The sequence below is a fragment of the Ambystoma mexicanum genome, chromosome 7q, assembly GCF_040938575.1.
Source record: "Ambystoma mexicanum isolate Mex_15411 chromosome 7q, UKY_AmexF1_1, whole genome shotgun sequence".
NCBI classification, from domain to species: domain Eukaryota; kingdom Metazoa; phylum Chordata; class Amphibia; order Caudata; family Ambystomatidae; genus Ambystoma; species Ambystoma mexicanum.
In genome coordinates this window covers 24,304,017-24,321,549 of record NC_090941.1, presented here as the reverse complement: position 1 = coordinate 24,321,549, position 17,533 = coordinate 24,304,017, and the positions used below count along the sequence as shown (strand labels likewise).

Sequence of the window (17,533 nt, the reverse complement as noted above, 5' to 3'; positions counted from 1 at the left end):
TCGGTATGGGATACCAAATATTACAGAACAGCGGCACAAAGTATTTGGTAATAGGGTACTGTCACGAAGGCTGTGGGTAGTACTGGGACGAGGAAGAGGGAGTGGAGGCTTTGTTGACTATGTTAATGCTCTTCGCAAGCTACCGGTATTCCTAGGTCCAGGTCTAATTAGGAATATGTTCAAAGGCGGAATTAATCAGATATATTATAGGTCTGTTAGTAGATTCCTTGATTAAGCTCGGCGTCAGATATCCTACGACTGGTTGCCTTCTTTAGATTACCTCCATCATTCGGCAACTACAGTCCCGAACTCCCCGCCCCCACCCTCTCCCCAGAGATACAGTGAAAGGCCGCGAGAGAGGCGGGACGTGTAGTCAGCACTGCATCATGGAGGCGCGCAGGGCACGCTCAGGAACAGCTCAGACTGTAGTCCTCTACCTTCTTCTGTGCCTGTGCGGGGCCGTAGTGGCGGAAGAGGAGAAGCTACTGTATAGTCGAGCGAGCCGCGCAGACGAGGAGTGCCACTTTTACGCAGGGGGGCAAGTGTACCCGGGTGAAGCCACCAGAGTTCCCGTTTCCGATCATTCCCTGCATCTCAGCAAGGCCAAGAGTAAGTAGACCCCTGCAATCTCCCTCGCTGTTGGCGTGGCTTCGGCTTCTTGTCTCTGGGTAGCGGCTTTAAGCTGTTGCTGTGCGAGGCCACTGTGCAGCCTCTGAACGTTGAAGACGCAATGTCTGGCCAGGGGAGCTGCAGACACGGCGGCCAACCCCGACTCCCTGTTTGGAAGGGCGGCTAGTTCTCCTTCGAATGTGCAGAATTCAAACTGAACGAATGTTCCATGCAAATGTGCGCTTGAGGGAGGGCTCCGGATGCCCTCGGTTGTCATAAAAACATCCTGCCTCGTCCCTGCGGTCAATTTCTTTTCTCTGTGTGGTTGAGAGTGGTCTGTATACCCACCGCCAGGCATTGCAGTGCTTCCTTCTCCATACATTTATTTACTGGCATTTAAAATCTGTACTTCTCACTCAGTTTTATTGCAGAGCAGCATTTCCTCTTGTTCCACACACACGCTCGGAGTCTGGCTACCAAGTCAACGTACACAACCGTGAGTATTTGCACAGATAGGGTAGAAGAATATGACCAGGGAAAGCTATCTAAACATTGTAAACGCACGCTTGTAGTCGTCCTCGTTCAAGTGTCGGGTTTGCCTAACTAAATAAAACAAAAGTAACAGGTCGTTTTAACTATGTTTAATGAAGTTGCGGCTCTTCGGATGGACTGGTTACTCGGCACTCGAGGGTTCACCACGTTATGGATTAAATGCATCACTCCCTGCGAAAGGAGCATTATGTATTTCTACTGTACGTCTAAATGTGCCATGGTTTACGCGGCAATCGCCGCTTTCGAGGAAATCGGTGTTTGACAGCTCCACGGAAAGGACACGTCAGACTAAACGCCTGGGTCTGAAACTCCGCCCCTCCCTGAAGTCCATTGCACACGTCAAGTTATATATTTGCTGGCCGCAGACTTATCTGTTGTATATGTAGGCAGTGGGGCCCTTGGCCCCCACCACTCCCCTTTTTAGTACTATTTAAGCCATCATCGCACACGTGTAATAACGTCGAGAGACTGCCTGTTTTTGTTTTTTAAACGGGTGCGTTTACGCATGCTTTTTCTCAGCTCATTATAAGTTAGGTGATGGTGTTCTGTAATATTTGCTATCCCATACCGATCCGGTATCCCCTGGTCTTCGGCTCAACAGGTGGCATTCTCAGTCCGAACCGGTACCCATGATCCTTCGGCTTCTTTTTTAAATTCTATAGCACTCATTTTGTTTCCGCCCCCCCCCCTCCCTCCACACTATTAAACTAACGTGGTAGTACATTCATTACTCGACCCTTCTGCTTAATGACTAATGTTACCTGTTCTTGCTCATGAAAACGTTCGTTTTAGGACTAAACCTTCCTTTCTGTGGTTCCTTTTGTTAAAATTTGTAAAACTCGTATTATACGTGCAGGATCAAAATGCTGTATGAAGTGAGCCTGAAAGCCAGGGCTGTCTGTCATTCATTATGTTGATTGGTTGGAGCAGGGGCACCAGGGATATGTATCGATTAGTGGTAGCAGAGGTGTCTCACAGAGAGGAGAGCTAATATTAATTACCAGAAGAGGGACACTTATTTAAAAATCTTTAAATTTGCATTTATTACTATGGTGTAAGTATAGAGCGCAAAATGATGCCAAAATATTTATTTCATTTATAGAGTGCGCCTAGCCCTCAGGCATCTGGGCGCTTTACTTAAGGATATGCTTACATTTAGAAGACATATGAAGGCGGTTACATATAACTTGAATGACTTAACGGTGAGGATACATATGCATTTCTTAAGAATAGTTACTTTTGCAAGCACTTATATTGTTTTAACATAGCTTAATACCTTGAGCATAAGGGTACAGTGTCGTGAATGCGTTGCGGTGAGGTACATGGAGGGTTGCAGAGTTACATATCTGTACTTTGTGATATTGTGTACAGACCCATGGTTACTTAAGAGTCAGCGCTAATTGCTCGTGTTCTGGTTAAAAAGCCAGGTTTCAGTTTTTTTCTAAAGGACCATACTGAGAGGGGTCTGTCCTGAGTTCGGGAGGTAGGGCATTCCAGTTGATAGAACTGGGAAGCTGGCGCTGCTTGCTTTCTGTCTTTTGAAGCTTTTTGGTTTGAGTTGCCCTAGGTAGGCTGAACGGGTAGGTCTAGCGGGTTGTGTTATTACGAGCATGTTGGATAGGTAGCAGGGCTTTGCTGGAAAGGCATTTGTGGGTGATGGACAGCACTTTGAATTTAATACGTTCTTTGACTGGTAGCCAGTGAATCCTTATCCTGGCGGTGGAGATGTGGTCCGATTTAGTAATGTTGAGGGCTGTTCTAATAGCGTTGTTCTGTGTGATTTTGGAGCTTTTTGATGTTTTTATGAGGAGGTGCCCACGAAGATGGCATTGCAGTAGTCTATCCTCGAGAGGATTAGAGCTCTTGCTGGAGTGATGCAGTTCCCAGCCGAGAGGTAATGTCTGCAGGCTGTGATGAGTTTTGCAGTGTACAAGGAAGTCGAGGAGATGGCATTCACTTGCCGTGTTTTCTTTACCAGAAAAATACCCCTATTTGGAATAGATCTTTCCCCTTCAGCATGGAGCATTATGGGGGAGTGGTGCTGACCAATCTGGAGATGGTGGAATGAGGGGGCAGTATACTGTTTATTATTTTTATTTGTTGTCATTTTACTCCTTATTGTCTATGTTGGGAGGACGGGATATTGCCTATACTTAGTTTGGGGGGGGGGGGTCGCAAAAGTGGTTGGGTTGCCTAATCTGTGGGGCTGCTGACATGCAAAGCTTTCTTTAAGCAGGTACGTTGTGGAAAAATTCAGGTTTTATGTTGGGTAAAATGTTCGTTATTGACCTCGCATGAGACCTATAACTTTTTTTGTGATTGGTTGGACTCTTCTTAGCTGTCTCTCTTAATAAATTGTAAACAAATCTTCCTTTTTTGGTCATTTAGACACGCTAATTTGAAGGTTGAATTGACGCATATGAAGTAAGATTATTTTTTTTATGCAATTATCCCTCCATATTCTATGAACCCCTACACTTTTTTGTTTTTGATTTGTCCTGAATTTGTACAGAGAAGTGAAGCCTTCAGGTGGATTGTGTGTATTTTTTTATTTTTTATGACCAAAGGTGACTGTATATATGATGTTTTATATTTAGAGTGTTGTGTGATAACGTTACCTGCTTTTTTTTTTTTGTTTGTTTTTTTTGGGGCCTATAATATATTTTTCTGTTGTACTTGCCTGTCTAAGAAGAATCGCTGTGTATTTCACTGTGTGGGCTCATTTTGGATCCCTTACACCACTATCCTCTCCTGAGAGAGCAAGCCTTGACCACTCTCGGCGCTTAGCTTGATTGGATTTGGCTAACCTCTCGGTGATCACTATAACTAGGGTGGCCCCCTGTCGTCCAGGCCAAAGCTTAGAAATCCATCATAACGGTGTAGACTTAACTGCCACGGCAATGCTTCAAAACGCGTTGCATTAAGAAATTGGGTTCTGAAGGCCAAAAATGCAGAATGTTTCAAACTAAGCTTATGGAATGGAACACAGGCAAGATTTTCTATGTAACTGTGCCTGCTTATATACATGCTATGAGGGGCTGCAGGGTAAAACGTAGGAATGGTGGTATGGTCTCATCTTCCAGAGGAATGGAATTTAAGTATAAAGAAAGCTTTGCGTCTTGGGTGGCAGTAGAACATACATATTCTGAATAACAATATTTATAATTTCACTTCTGCCACTTGTCTGTTAACACATCAACACTTCCGCCATCGAATGATATTTACATTTGCAAATGATACATGGACCTTTTTGTTTTTCCCCAAAATCACTAGAATCGGAGCACGATTGCATAGAAAGTTTGACATTTATCTGCATATATTTATGGTTGCTCAAAGCGATGCAACATTAACCATCAATAACTTTGGATTCTGTGTTGGTTGGGAGTTTGCCCCTTTCTATTTTGTCATGGAATACTCAGGGACACACCCATCTATTTACCAATATTGTTGGTCCTGAACTGAAGTCTCAAATGGTGCTATGTCTCCAAGAGACCTGGATACAAACTCCACCGCTGCTTGATGGGTATATCATGCTCTCACAAGGCGTGGAGAGAGGGATCTCCTGATCGGTAAGCAAGCTTTGGGTTGTGAAGTCAGAGGACACGTTCTTCAGCACCTTTAGCGACCCAAGTGCAAATACTTGGTGACGTGACCCTCCATCTTTTAATACTTATGTGTACTGGCACAAAACAATTTCAGATCTGGTGAGGATTGTGGACAATTTGACATGGTTGATTAATGCCTGGTGTGATGATAATGCTCATTTTTTTTTTTTACGTCTTATGAATAATGCAGACCCAGTACAATCAGGGACCCAAATTAACACATTAACTGAAAATGATTGGGTTGAACACTTTTCCACCCTATACGCGTGCCCTTAAGGTAATCTAGTGTACACTCTGCCAGATAGGAGCTTGGCAGATAAGATGGATCTGGCGTATTTTGACCAGGATAACCTCTTGGAGGTAATTAAGATGACTAGTACATAGTACATCTAGGGCCCCTGGCCCCAACAGACTATCGATCTGTTTAAAACCAATTCAAAGCAGCTCTTCATATTCTGTTCAAGAGTGTGGTGACTCTAGATCTTTTTCCCAGACTCCTGGTCCAAGGCACATATTGCCCCAAATAAGAGGGGAGCAAAAACTAGCCCTCTACAGACCCAGTGCTCTTCTGGATGCAGACAGCAAGGTTTTTGCTTCCATCCTGCTGTCCCTTCTAGAGGAGTGGGCCTTTGTAGCCGGTCAGCTGGTGAAATGGCAAACTGGATTTCGGTGGCATTTAGGAACATCGTTAAATGGAACCATAGTCAAAACCATTCAACATCTGGCTTGGGATGGTAAGTAGAATTCAGTTTGTATTCCCTCCATAGGTTTAACAGCTGCTTTTGATGCAGTGTATCAGCGACATCTGTGGTCTAAGCTGCACCGGTGGTGTGTACCATTGGGTCTTCTAAGACTAATAGTTGGCCTATACTCACATTCTTAAATTCAGGTGCGCTTAAACTACGCTGGAGCTCTCTCGTCCAATCCCTATATCTCGGTGTGTCGGGCAGGGTTGCGTTTTGGCCCCCTGCCTGTTCAACCTTTATCAGACGTAGGTAATTACTTAAAATCGGCAGCATTCACTACGCCAATAGTATACAATTTAAGGCCTTATTGGTTGTCCTATGCAGATGATTTTCTTATTTCCGAGTATACGCAGTTAGGATTCCAAAGGCTGATGGACGCATTTTTAGTCTATATGAATAATCGCGCACTTCAGATTAAGACCAAAATCCTGCATTGCTCAAGGGGTCGAAGAAAATTTCCTGTAGTACGAGAACCAGTGGAAAAGGTGTACTCACTTATATATCTGGGGGGTTTAATACAGAAAACCCTGGCCAGGCTAGGCTGAAAGAGTGGCTTAAGCATCATACATCGACATAAGTCAATCAATTGATTAGGATTCCTGTTACGGCACATATACTTTGAAGTCGTGTTTAAAATATTATGAAAGGAAAATAGTGCCCACATTTTTTTTATGGAATGGAAGTATACCCTCCATCGTTACTAGTAGTGCTTCCACTTCTTCTTGATACCTTATTCTGGCGAAGGGTTTTGCATGTGCCCAACCCGGTTCCTATACATGCATATTTATTCAATTGCGAGTGCAGTGGAAGATATTGTTACTTGTGAGAATTATCATATGCCCAGTGGTGGGTTCCCTGCTTGAGGACCTGAAAACTATTCTCGACAGGGATTAGTAAATGGTTGATTAGGTGTATGATTATTGTAGTATACTCTTAATGGAAGTGAGTAGTTCAGCTGCAGAATGGAAGAGAATCCCTGAAGAGTTAAGACTCTTATTTGAATATGCCTGGATTGGCACTATTGAGAGAATGCATGAATATTCATCATTGTGGGAGCACAAGAAACCATAGCAATTGATCCCGCTAAGTTGGTAAAACATGCTTTTTTTTTACATTAACGCTCTAATTTCTCTCTAACAAAACATCTTCTGATACAGACTTTGCCATTTGGAAGCTGATCAGATGGGTTGCCGTTTTTGTAAGGATAGGGCCGAACACCATTAAGCATTTACTGATAGATTGTCCAGTGCAGGGGGATCAGATGGCGTCAACTAAAACAACAAAACAAAATGTATTGCCTTTGGAATGGGGAGAGGTGGAGCAAGATTGGTCTGCCTGTATGTTAGGCCACACAACCTAAACGGTAATGGCAGTCATTACCTACTTAAAATCTCTTAAATTGGAGGAGAATCTAAAGTGAAGTCGCACATGTAAAATGGAATTGTAGTGGGTGATTTTATGTCTCTTGTTTTTTGTGAAAAATGCAAAGTTTTTAAATGTGGGTAACAAATGTGTAGTGTTGTAATTGCGTGACTTATTTTATTTTTATTGATTATGTTTGACCCAGATTTTTATCTTTTGAAGGTAATTGTAGTTAGATTCATTGTGATTTAATGCTTTTTATTTTTAAGTTATTTAATTTTGTTTGTTTTCGCCCCCCCCCCCCCCTCCTTAGTGTGGGGTTGTGGGTTTATAGCTTGTGCATGTAGTCAGTGCTCCAGATAAGATTTTGAAGTGGGAGTATTTAACTTCCTATTTTTTTAAGTGGGAGTAAGTTGTTTTCTTTTTTTAAGTCGCTGAGTATGTTATAAGCTGGTACAACTGGAAAATGGAATTATTTGTAAATGATTATTCCTTTGCACCTAGTAATTCATACACATTAAAAAAATACATGTTTACTTCTTCCAATCAGGCAATAATAATAGTATTTCTTTCTCTGGTATTTTGTGCATTATTGGTCCAACCTATCCATGGAGCAGTATGTGTGAAAGCGGGTGCACGCGGTTCTACATGTCTGTTTCTATTTTTTGTTGGGAGTAATTTTATTTACTCCCTATTTTAATGTTTTGGTAGTTTTTGCTTTATTTTATGGAGTAAAAGCTGCCAATACACCCCTTACCTGTAAAGCTGTATGTGGTTGATTGTAGGTTATTATGCATTGCATGTACGCTTTTGAAGGTTTGGATTCGGGTAGTAGTGTTCTCAATTTGGAATGCCCAGATTGGTCTGGGAGAATGGTTTGATACTTATATTTAAACGAATAGTGCCCTCAGAAATATCGTTGTCCCGAGGGTTTGTGCATGTGTTTTTAAGCATACGTTGATCGATCGTACAAACATTTCCTATGCACCTTACTGTAGTTTTCCACTTTTGTACACATGCGAAATCAAGCAACAGGGCGCAGCCATTTTGTGATATTATCCATTGCCGCATCACGTCACAATTTGGAATATAAAACTGGAAACCGCAAGACTGTACAATTTGTAAAGTACTTTTATTTCACCGCTAGTAATGTCCTATATTTCATCCCTTAAATGCCAAAATGCAATCTCTTTGGCCTGTACTTCAGGCACATATTGTGGAACACCTCCAAATCTCCTGTGTGACGGAATTCTGTGAGTCCCTTCAGGTCTCTTGATAGTTTTATCAAACACAATCTTCTCAAGGGTTTTGTGTAGAGGTGAAGATGGATTCAACCACTTTTTCTTCCGTTCCTGCTCTGGCGACAAAGGGCCATGTTCACATTGGTGGAAATGTTGGTTTTCTGTCCAAGAGTGAACGTTGGAACAGTGGTGCATTAGTGACTGCCATTTTTTTAATAGAATTTCCACAGGCCCATCACAAGTTTGGGAATTTTTAAAATGTATTTTCTTTCCTCTGCAGGTGAGATTTTTTTTATTGATGGATTTGGCAACGTGCCATACATCAAATTGATGGCGAATATTCTCTCGTTGTCTTGGCTATTGAAACGTGTCTATCCATGGCTATGAGGTCGATTTCCATTCCGCCCCCCGTCCCCCCCGGATTGTAGATCTTCCAGTGATTTTATAAAATGAAGTTTCTCCATGGCCACTGAGGATTTACATTCGGACACCTGCACAACCACCGAACTCGGCGTTTATTTTACTTTCCGTGTCCTAAAAGTGGTATGTGCATGACTTTCCTGAAAATCCGGGGCTGTCACACTGTCCATCGCCAGCTAGCCTGTACTGTTTTTTGGAGAATGTACTTTGAATAGACAATTGTTCAATTTTTCCAAGCTTGTGTAATGGCAGGGAATAGATATTGACGTTGATATTTGTAGTACTGCGTATTAAAAAATGAAATGGGAGTCCCACAAATTGACAGAAACTGGACAACTTAATGAAACTAGAGCCACTGAAAAGTAAAGCTGCATGCACACAGTAGACTGCCAGCTGGCAGTTAACCCAGTATTGGTTGAGCGGACCATGAACATTTTTCATGGAACATTTCATAAGTGGCATGTATTTTGAGGTTACTGCTTTGTGATGCACGAGTCACATTCACCAATGGCTTCCCACATATTTCCCCTCACTGAATGCACACATTTCAGCATCTTCTCCATCAAGCTGCTGTCGAATACTATGTATTTGCCCTCCTTTATTAGACTATCATCCTGCATTAATGTTGTTTCTGACTGAACTGTGGTTGACATATCAGCCAAACTGGACATACTGTAGTCGAGATCTTTGTCTAGTTCCTCAGTCAATTGTATTGATGCTTCAGTCTCTGTCATTTTAGCGTCTGTTACTTGAACCTGAATCGGAGAAAACATCAATGTCGACTGGTTTTTGGGTGGCCCTTTTTTTGGCGGGTGTGGATTGTGTCAAGTGGTCTGCGAGTAATTCAAAAGCATCTTCAATACATTCAGTTTCATCTTCATCTGTTGGGAGATGATGCATTGTAGCAATGGTCCAAAAACACACTGCTGGCTTCGCCGGTCACATTAAATTCATTTTCTGGCCATTGGGCAGTGGCATCTCGAGTCTGAACATGCCGCGCCTCAATAGTTGCTCCATGGTGAAAACAGTTTGGCAAGCAACATCTCTTATTTGTGTCGCTGTCCGTGTCTGCATAGTCCGTACACCATCGGGCAACTAGAAGACAGGTTGGAAAAAGATGTTCAATGTAAATCCAACATACAGTATTGGACTGTTTACGTTTAAAAAAAAACATATTATGAAGGCCCCAGCACAAAACACTGGTCAAAAATTGTTTCTAAATTACTTTCTTTCTTGCTTTTCGTTGAAACCTTCTTTACTGTAACGTCAGCAAAAGCAAGCTTGTCCACCAACTCGGATCCATGTGCCTCCTCTTCTATATCCGGATCTTGTATACATCCCTAGAAAAGAGTATCCATTTAAAATAAGTCATTTGTATTAGAAATCAAATTATTCCTTCGCATCCATGGCTTACACAGATAAACTCGTACATTGTGTACATCACTTGGTCAAAATATACATTTGGGATTTCTCCTGATTGATGGCTAGTTTACTCGATCAAAGTTGACTTTCCGAAGCACACTCTTCGAAATGTTGCACTCGAGCAATTTGCAAAAACTGCTTGTTTCTAATACTGTCACTGTCTAATGGTATCCGATCTAGGACCGACTTTCTATTATTCGAGGGAACTGTCAGTACGCATACCTCTGGCTCGGGATCAACTACAAGGGATGATGTAATTGTAGTCAAAGCTTGATCATCTACACAGTACTTGTATTAGTATGGATGAAAAAATTGAAACTGAACACACACATTGTGTACATATCAATAGCAAACCACGAATAAAACATTGTGTAAACGAATGACCCGATACATAAATAGGATCAAATTAGTTTGAAATGTTGCAAGCAAGTAATTTGCAGAAACTGCTTGTTTCTAATACTGTCCCTGTCTAATGGTATCATATCTAGGACCGACTTTCTTTCATTCCAGGGAACTGTCTGTACGCATACCTATGGCTCTGGATCAACTTCAAAGGATGATGTAATTGTAGTCGAAGCTTCAGCATCTCCCTGAAACACAGTACTTGTATTAGTATGGATGAAACGATTGCAATTGCACACACATTGTGACGCAGACATTGGTACATATCAATAGCAATCCACAAATGAAAAATGGTGTATGACACCATACTGTAAATAAATTCCATGCATAAAACGATTCCAGAACTGAATAGCTAAGCGCTTGAAATGGTTGTTGACTCCAGGCAAGACCTGGATGCTGAATCTTGCTCCTTCATATTCAGTGCATAGTCATGGAGTTGTAAAGGGAAGATATTATTCGATTTAGAAATGCTAATCTTAAAAATTGGCATGTAAGGAGACAATTACGGAAACATTATGCTTATTTCAAAGGACACTATAGCATAGTTATCTGTGCCCATAAATCAATTTTCTATGAGGCTTCTAAAACCAAGGACAGATGTTTAGCAAAATGGTCTTTATTTAAAAAGCAATACAATCTTACTAATAAGTATTCTAAGGGACAAAAATCACCTAAAACACCAATCTGTCCCTTTAGTTACCTGTTCACTACCCCAAGGGCTACAGCTAAATCCGGAACCGTGACTCACCTGAGGCAGCATGTGAACGAATAGTCAGTATTGCATTTGGGAGCAATTTCCGAGTCGTTCTCAGTTGATTCTTAGTTGTGTACATGGATGGTCGTACATAATCTGGGTAAAGTGCAGGCTGCAGATGCGGAATTGATCGCCCCTCTTGTCCTCCAAGACATCTTTGACTCTACTTTCAAGCTCTGCCAGCGCATATCCGCAATATGTGACCCATTCTCTTATTTGATCTACAGTATTTGGGATTACATGCATTGTGTAGTGCCTTCAGATTTCTCATGGGTCTTAGAAGGGCAACTGAAAATCGCACATGCAGGCATTGTAAATTCTGCAAAAAAAAATCAACATTATTCGAAAATTACTTTGCATAAAAACGTGAGAAAGAAGGATTATAATCATACATTCTTCTATACAAGGTATGTGTTGGTCACCACAGCAAAACCAGTATATCGTGGGTGGCTGTATTATAGGAGAACTTTCAGAAACAATTCTTTGATGTGACGAAAATCAGAACATGTTAGTCGTCCCTTGAATGTACTATCGTGCATCAAAAGGAAACGTGCTTATAATATTGACACGGTTCGCTAAGGATGCAATTCGATGCCAATTGACACTGATGACAATTGATAACCTAACAAATTAAACTCAAGTCAATGGCATTGAGACGAATGAACATACACTACTGGGTACGTTCGCTCGAAATAGATAGAAATTTAGAGATCAAGGGGATATGATTAGGACACATGCCATTACCCTGACCAACAAACAGTTTGATTCAGCAAGCGGGGTAGTTAGTGGCAAGAGAACAGGGAGATGTTCACAGGTAGCACGACGACCAGCTGAGTCGCAGTGGTCACAGAAATTTACAGGTAGCACGACGATGAGCAGTTTCGCAGTGGTCACCGAGGTTCTCGGGTAGCACGTTCACGAGTTGATTTGCAGTGCTCAAAGATGCTCTCATGATAAATAACAAGTGGTTTATAAAGAGTTAGAAAAGAGGGTGTGCATGTGAATGAATGACGTGCACATGTCGTGGTCTTATGTGGACTGCAGGGGCGCGGCCTGCTTCAGGGGATGCTGCCTGGAGACACGGGGTCTGTATAGGCCATGTGTAGAATGGCCCCTGTGCGGAAGATACCTTTGAAGTGTACATAGTGTTTGGCACCTTGGCTGTTCCCGCCCCTGCCAGCCCCCTTTGGCAGTGCACATCCACTGGTGCCAATTGCCTTTGATAATGGAGGGGGGATGGATGGGCCTGAGACGTGCAGACAAGGGCCGGAACACTGCTGAATGGAGACGCACTTGATTCACTGAAAACCAGAAACAACCATTGATAAGTTCTGTTGTGCTTTATTTTGTTTCTTAATTTTATGGCACAAATGTATTACACATTATAAAGTTCAGGTTGCAGCACAGTGAGGGGAAAATCCCCTCTACTGACCGCTGTCACTGGGGTTTGTGTCTCTAATGGCACAGGCGGGTATTACTCGTCGAACGCGGTGTCCAAGCCTCGCATGAAGCCACCATGTGTATGAACGATGGGCCACCAGCCTGTACCTCCTGTGAAAGAGAAAGATGCAAACTGTTTTTAAATGACCAAGATAAGTGTATCAAACCTTAGTTGCCAATGACAATTCTTGTATCCAATAGCATTGTTGCCAAATGCTACCTAGACACTGTACAATATTGAACGACTATTATACGAATAGAGAATTGCAAGACTAAATTGGTTTGACAATGATATATTGAAGTTACGACAATATAGGAGACAACCTTGAAATAGTAGTGGCCTAAATGACATCACAACCATACCATACTTACTCGTTACCTGGATTCCCAGGGCGTACTGTTGCACGAAGTTAGTGCATAAGCACCATCAAAATGCTCAACACGGACAGTGTGAGGCAGGGTGTCCTGAAGTCTGGCAGCTCGCTAACGCATTGCGGCCTTGGTTCGCCTTGCGATATATGTAGGACAAGCATCCAAAGATTTCTCAGCAGCAGCAGTTCTCCTCCTCGGTTGGCATTAGCGTGCACCGATTGCAGGTACACCAGGTAGAAATGCAGGCTATCGTCCTCCCAACTGTCGTCTGAAGCCCCATTGTTTCCGCATCTTTCTCTTTCGAGTAATTCCGCCTGGTACTGGTAGGGCTGTATTGTTGCCATTGTGGGGGAAACAAACACATTATAGTAATGGTACTGGTATCTGTTCGCAGGGGCTACAAGCAACGAAGGTAGCTGACCAGATCACAGAAACGAGGCGCACACAATACTCAAAGAAGTACTGTGGGAGGAATGGAAAAGAAAATCTGATGTCTGTTGTGAAGCGATCTGTTTATACTTATTGAGGAAGAGGCGTCCTGCCATTTCCATGACGACACGTCATTAGCTGAGGCACAGAGAATGTTGACACGAGACGTGCTTAGGCGTTATGAAATGGGCTATACGCGTCTAGGGATGTCGGGCTCAGGGTTGGGGGTTATGATTGTGTGCCGCAGGAGCAGTCCTGCTTTGGCGGTGCGGCAACGGATAATCACAAAATGGCCGCGCCCTCTTGCTTGATTTCACATGTGTACAAAAGTGGAAAACTATGGTAAGGTGCATAGGAAATGTTTGTACGATCAATCAACGTATGCTTAAAAACACATGCCCGAACCCTCGGGACAATAACATTTCTGAGCGCACTATTCCTTTAATGTGTATAAGTACCCCACCACCTCACTAATTGGGTGCAACTGTATAGCTTCACATCTGAGAGAGATATGGAATTTATACTTGCATAATTTTTATGGGATGTGGGGTACATTTGCAAAGCCCCCTGCAACAAAAAACACATCACCCAAAAGCGGCTGTGCTTTCTTTCCCTGGTGCAGGGGTGGCAAGCTTTAAATACTGCCACTACAAAGAATGTCTGCATTTTCTTATGTCGTCTAAATCGAGCAGAATTTAGAATTGATGTCCTGTGCTCAGAACGCCATCACCTTTTCTGTTCTGTCATGCTGAATACTAAAGCTGCACGCATGGCACCCAAAACGGCTTTGCAAGTTACTCTTGATTTCATTTTTCTCCAAGTTGTGCTTTTCATGGAAACCCCTTCTGGCCTGTTGCAAGGAGTGAGACAAAAACATTCCAAGAGCAGCTGATGTGCTGGGAAGTCTTTTCGGATTTATACTGAAACATGGCTTGAATTTACTTTTGGTAACAAATTAACCTACACAAAGTACTTCAAAAGAATCTCTCTCCCCTCATTTTCCGAGAAACTGACGAGAGCTATACAAAGCCTTGAGAAAGCAAATGAGAGGAAAACCGCATCTTGTGAAATCCACATGTAAAATGAACACGTGTAAACCCGTTTTTGCAAAAGCAAGAAAACTGTTCTTTTCAAAGCTAAATGTGAAATTCTTTTGGCTGCAAGTAGGAGCTAAATGGCTCCCCTCAATTTCAAACCCTGCTTTAGGTATAATTTAATGAGATTTATGATTCACAAAGAGCTGTGCGAAGACTGCATAGAATGTTATCTGTATCACTGCGCACACCGCTTGGTGGGCTAGACTGAAATGACATCTCACTTTATTTTACTTTCAGTGAGATGAGATGCACTGATTTTGTAATGGGAAATGGAAAGTGCATTTTGGTATAGTCATTTCTAAACCACCCTACCTTCTGTGACTGAAAACAAGAAAAAACAATGGCTCCTACAGAGCAGACATTTAATTTGGGGAATTCTACTATTCCCTTTACCCTCACATGTTCCATGGGAAGTCTCGGAAGGCCTTTCCTGGTCCCTTCCTCCCTTTATTTTAGGAAAAGCAGGTCTGTTAAGTTAAATTAGTTAAGGATCCCTCATGGACAAAATGTAGTCGTCTTCAGCACTCCCCTAGTAGGAACCAATGGTATTTATTCCTGCAGCTTTTCCCAGAGTCAAAATTATATTCCTGTGTGATTCCCAATTTTGACAAAATGTTACATATTCCCATGCTTATCTCCATGATTGTCTCACTACTCGATTGGCCCAATATTTCTTTTGGCTTGCCTCCTCATCACATTCCTACAGAATGCACACACTATGCTTCAGTGGTTGAGTATAATTAATATATTTGTGACCAGAAAAAAGCTGGGGATGCAATCTGCTCTTAATACTTTAATAGTTTATTTTCCATAATTTACGGTGACACCTCAGTGAAATAAGGATTTCTGAAAGCTGTAGTTGCAGAAACATGTTTAGATATGCAGCAAGAATGTATATAGTATATTCATTTATGATTGTAATGTTTGATAAAGCTATGGCATGCAAGTTTGGTATCAAATTAAAGAGGTGACACTCTGCTTCAAAACGACCCCAGTCCCATGTTTGTAACTGGTTTGGGTTCAGAGTTATGAGCTAAATATGTTTATGTATAATATTTGGATCATGCCCATAAGTTGCCCCACAGGCAGAATCTCGTGTTTTTACACTTCACCGATGTAAACCAGTTCAGTGACTTGATTGATTCGAAATGAGATGACGGGCATCCTTTGATCTAAATGGCTGGCTGTATGCAAGGCCGTTCAAATTCACATTAGGTGGAAGAACTTGCTTTTGAGACTCAGCGATAACCAACAGATATCAATCTCCTGGAGGAGGCCTCTTTGGAGGTAGCATTGTACCAAATCTGAAGTATGCTTATGAACCATTCTACAGAAAGTACTGGTTCTTAGTGAGTCAGAACTAGTTGTACATTGTGATTGTTCTGGATCTGAGCTTTAATAATTGGGGTATTTTATTTTCCCCTGCTCCCTCCTTTTACACCCCTCTTCATCATACAATGAATTTTGATTATCATCATATATCTGGAGGAGAATCTGCTTCCTTGATGAGGTCTAGTGTTGGTTACCTACTTAATTATTTCTATATATATTTGTTTTGGTGATCCTTTCATATCCTGGCAACCAGTGAGATTTCTAGACTATAAGATGGTCCCCATGGTGCAGGAGAACAGAGTGGCTTGCTTTAATGCTCCCAGTTTGTGTATAAACTGATCCTTCTCAAAGATGGTCTTTTGGATGGAGGCCTTTTAGACCGGATGCAACATGGACCCCCTTGGTCACCCATAGACAGATTGCCATCACAAATGCTAAAACGGTGCTTCCCAAAGAGTGATTAGGCATCGGAAACCAGCCATGCAGGGGTGAAATATTATTATTACACAGACTCTAAAGTAACATGAATAGCGCCTTAAAGATAAACATTCTTATATTTATGTTTGCCTTACTAGTGACAGTAAGAGCATTATATTGAATCGGAAGTCATAAGGTAGGGAGAAAAATACAATTGTGAAATATTTCCAAATCTGGAGCCTGGTTTTGCAGCTAGCCATTCTCTAAGCAATTGGTATTAATGGTTTTCTTAACAGCGATGTTTGTATTTTAGCTATTTTCAACCCACTTCCTATCCCTAATAACAAGTTTGTGTTTGTTTTTTTTTCTTTTGTTTATAGTTTCGAAGCCAGCGCCTTATTTTGAAGGAACAGCTGTGATAAATGGAGAATTTAAAGAACTGAAACTGTCAGATTATCGAGGAAAATATCTTGTATTTTTCTTTTACCCACTTGACTTGTAAGTACATTTTTGAAAGATACTGTCACCTGGTCGTGCCAGTGCTAAATCTGAAATGGAAGGATTTGTAAATGTGATTCATTGTGAAGTATGGGAGAATGATTCTTGGTTGCACTAAGTTTTTTTTGTTTTTAGGTGCACTCCTGGTTTTAAATTCCACTTCTCTCCTCCTTGTGTGTGGTGGCTTTTTAAACTTCCCCCCTATGGTAACTGGTTAGCACTTCTCCTTTGTTTCTTTCTGTCCGCACTTCTTTCCATGATATATCATTAATTGTCTTTGTATGTTATTTTTGTTGGAAGCTGAGAAAATGGGTTAAAGACTTTTGGGCAGTACTCTTAGAGCAGTGTTTTTTAAAGGAAGTTCCTAGAGTTTCATTGTGAATTCATCAGTGTCTGTCTTTCCACTGATAAAACATTCTAACTGTAGTTTTCCTTTGGTGGCCAAAGTTCCCACACTCTGGGAATCCATTGTATAGTATCGTCGTCCTGTCTCCGCCAGCCTGAACCAAGCCTCCAATTGCTGAACTTTACTCTGCTGCATTCAGTTCTCTTCGCCCCCAGTTCCGATCCCTCCCACTCAACTTTTGCTCCCTGACATTTACTCCTCACTGCATACATCTGCAGCCTGGCTATTCTGCTTTACCTTTCTGCCAGGTTTTCATATTGCTGTGGCACCTCCTTCCATGCTCTATCCATCACAGCCAGCACAAGTAGTCGTGAGGTGTGGGTGGAACAAGGAACAAACAGAAGACACACATTATACCACCAATGCGTTGGTGCTGTGCTTTTTTGCTGCCATCATCTTGGAGCAGGGGAATTAGATGTTAGTTTCTAT

The 17,533-nt window shown here is 41.9% G+C and overlaps 1 protein-coding gene across 1 annotated transcript in view; it reads left to right on the top strand.

The window, feature by feature from the left end:
• The first annotated feature begins 230 nt into the window (after positions 1–230).
• Positions 231–17,533, top strand: part of PRDX4 (peroxiredoxin 4) — a 136,697-nt gene continuing 119,394 nt past the window's right edge. The window contains exons 1-2 of the mRNA XM_069639822.1: positions 231–609; positions 16,581–16,698. Coding sequence (XP_069495923.1) covers positions 387–609; positions 16,581–16,698 — 341 coding nt within the window. The 5' untranslated portion in view covers positions 231–386. The remainder of the gene's footprint in view (positions 610–16,580; positions 16,699–17,533) is intronic.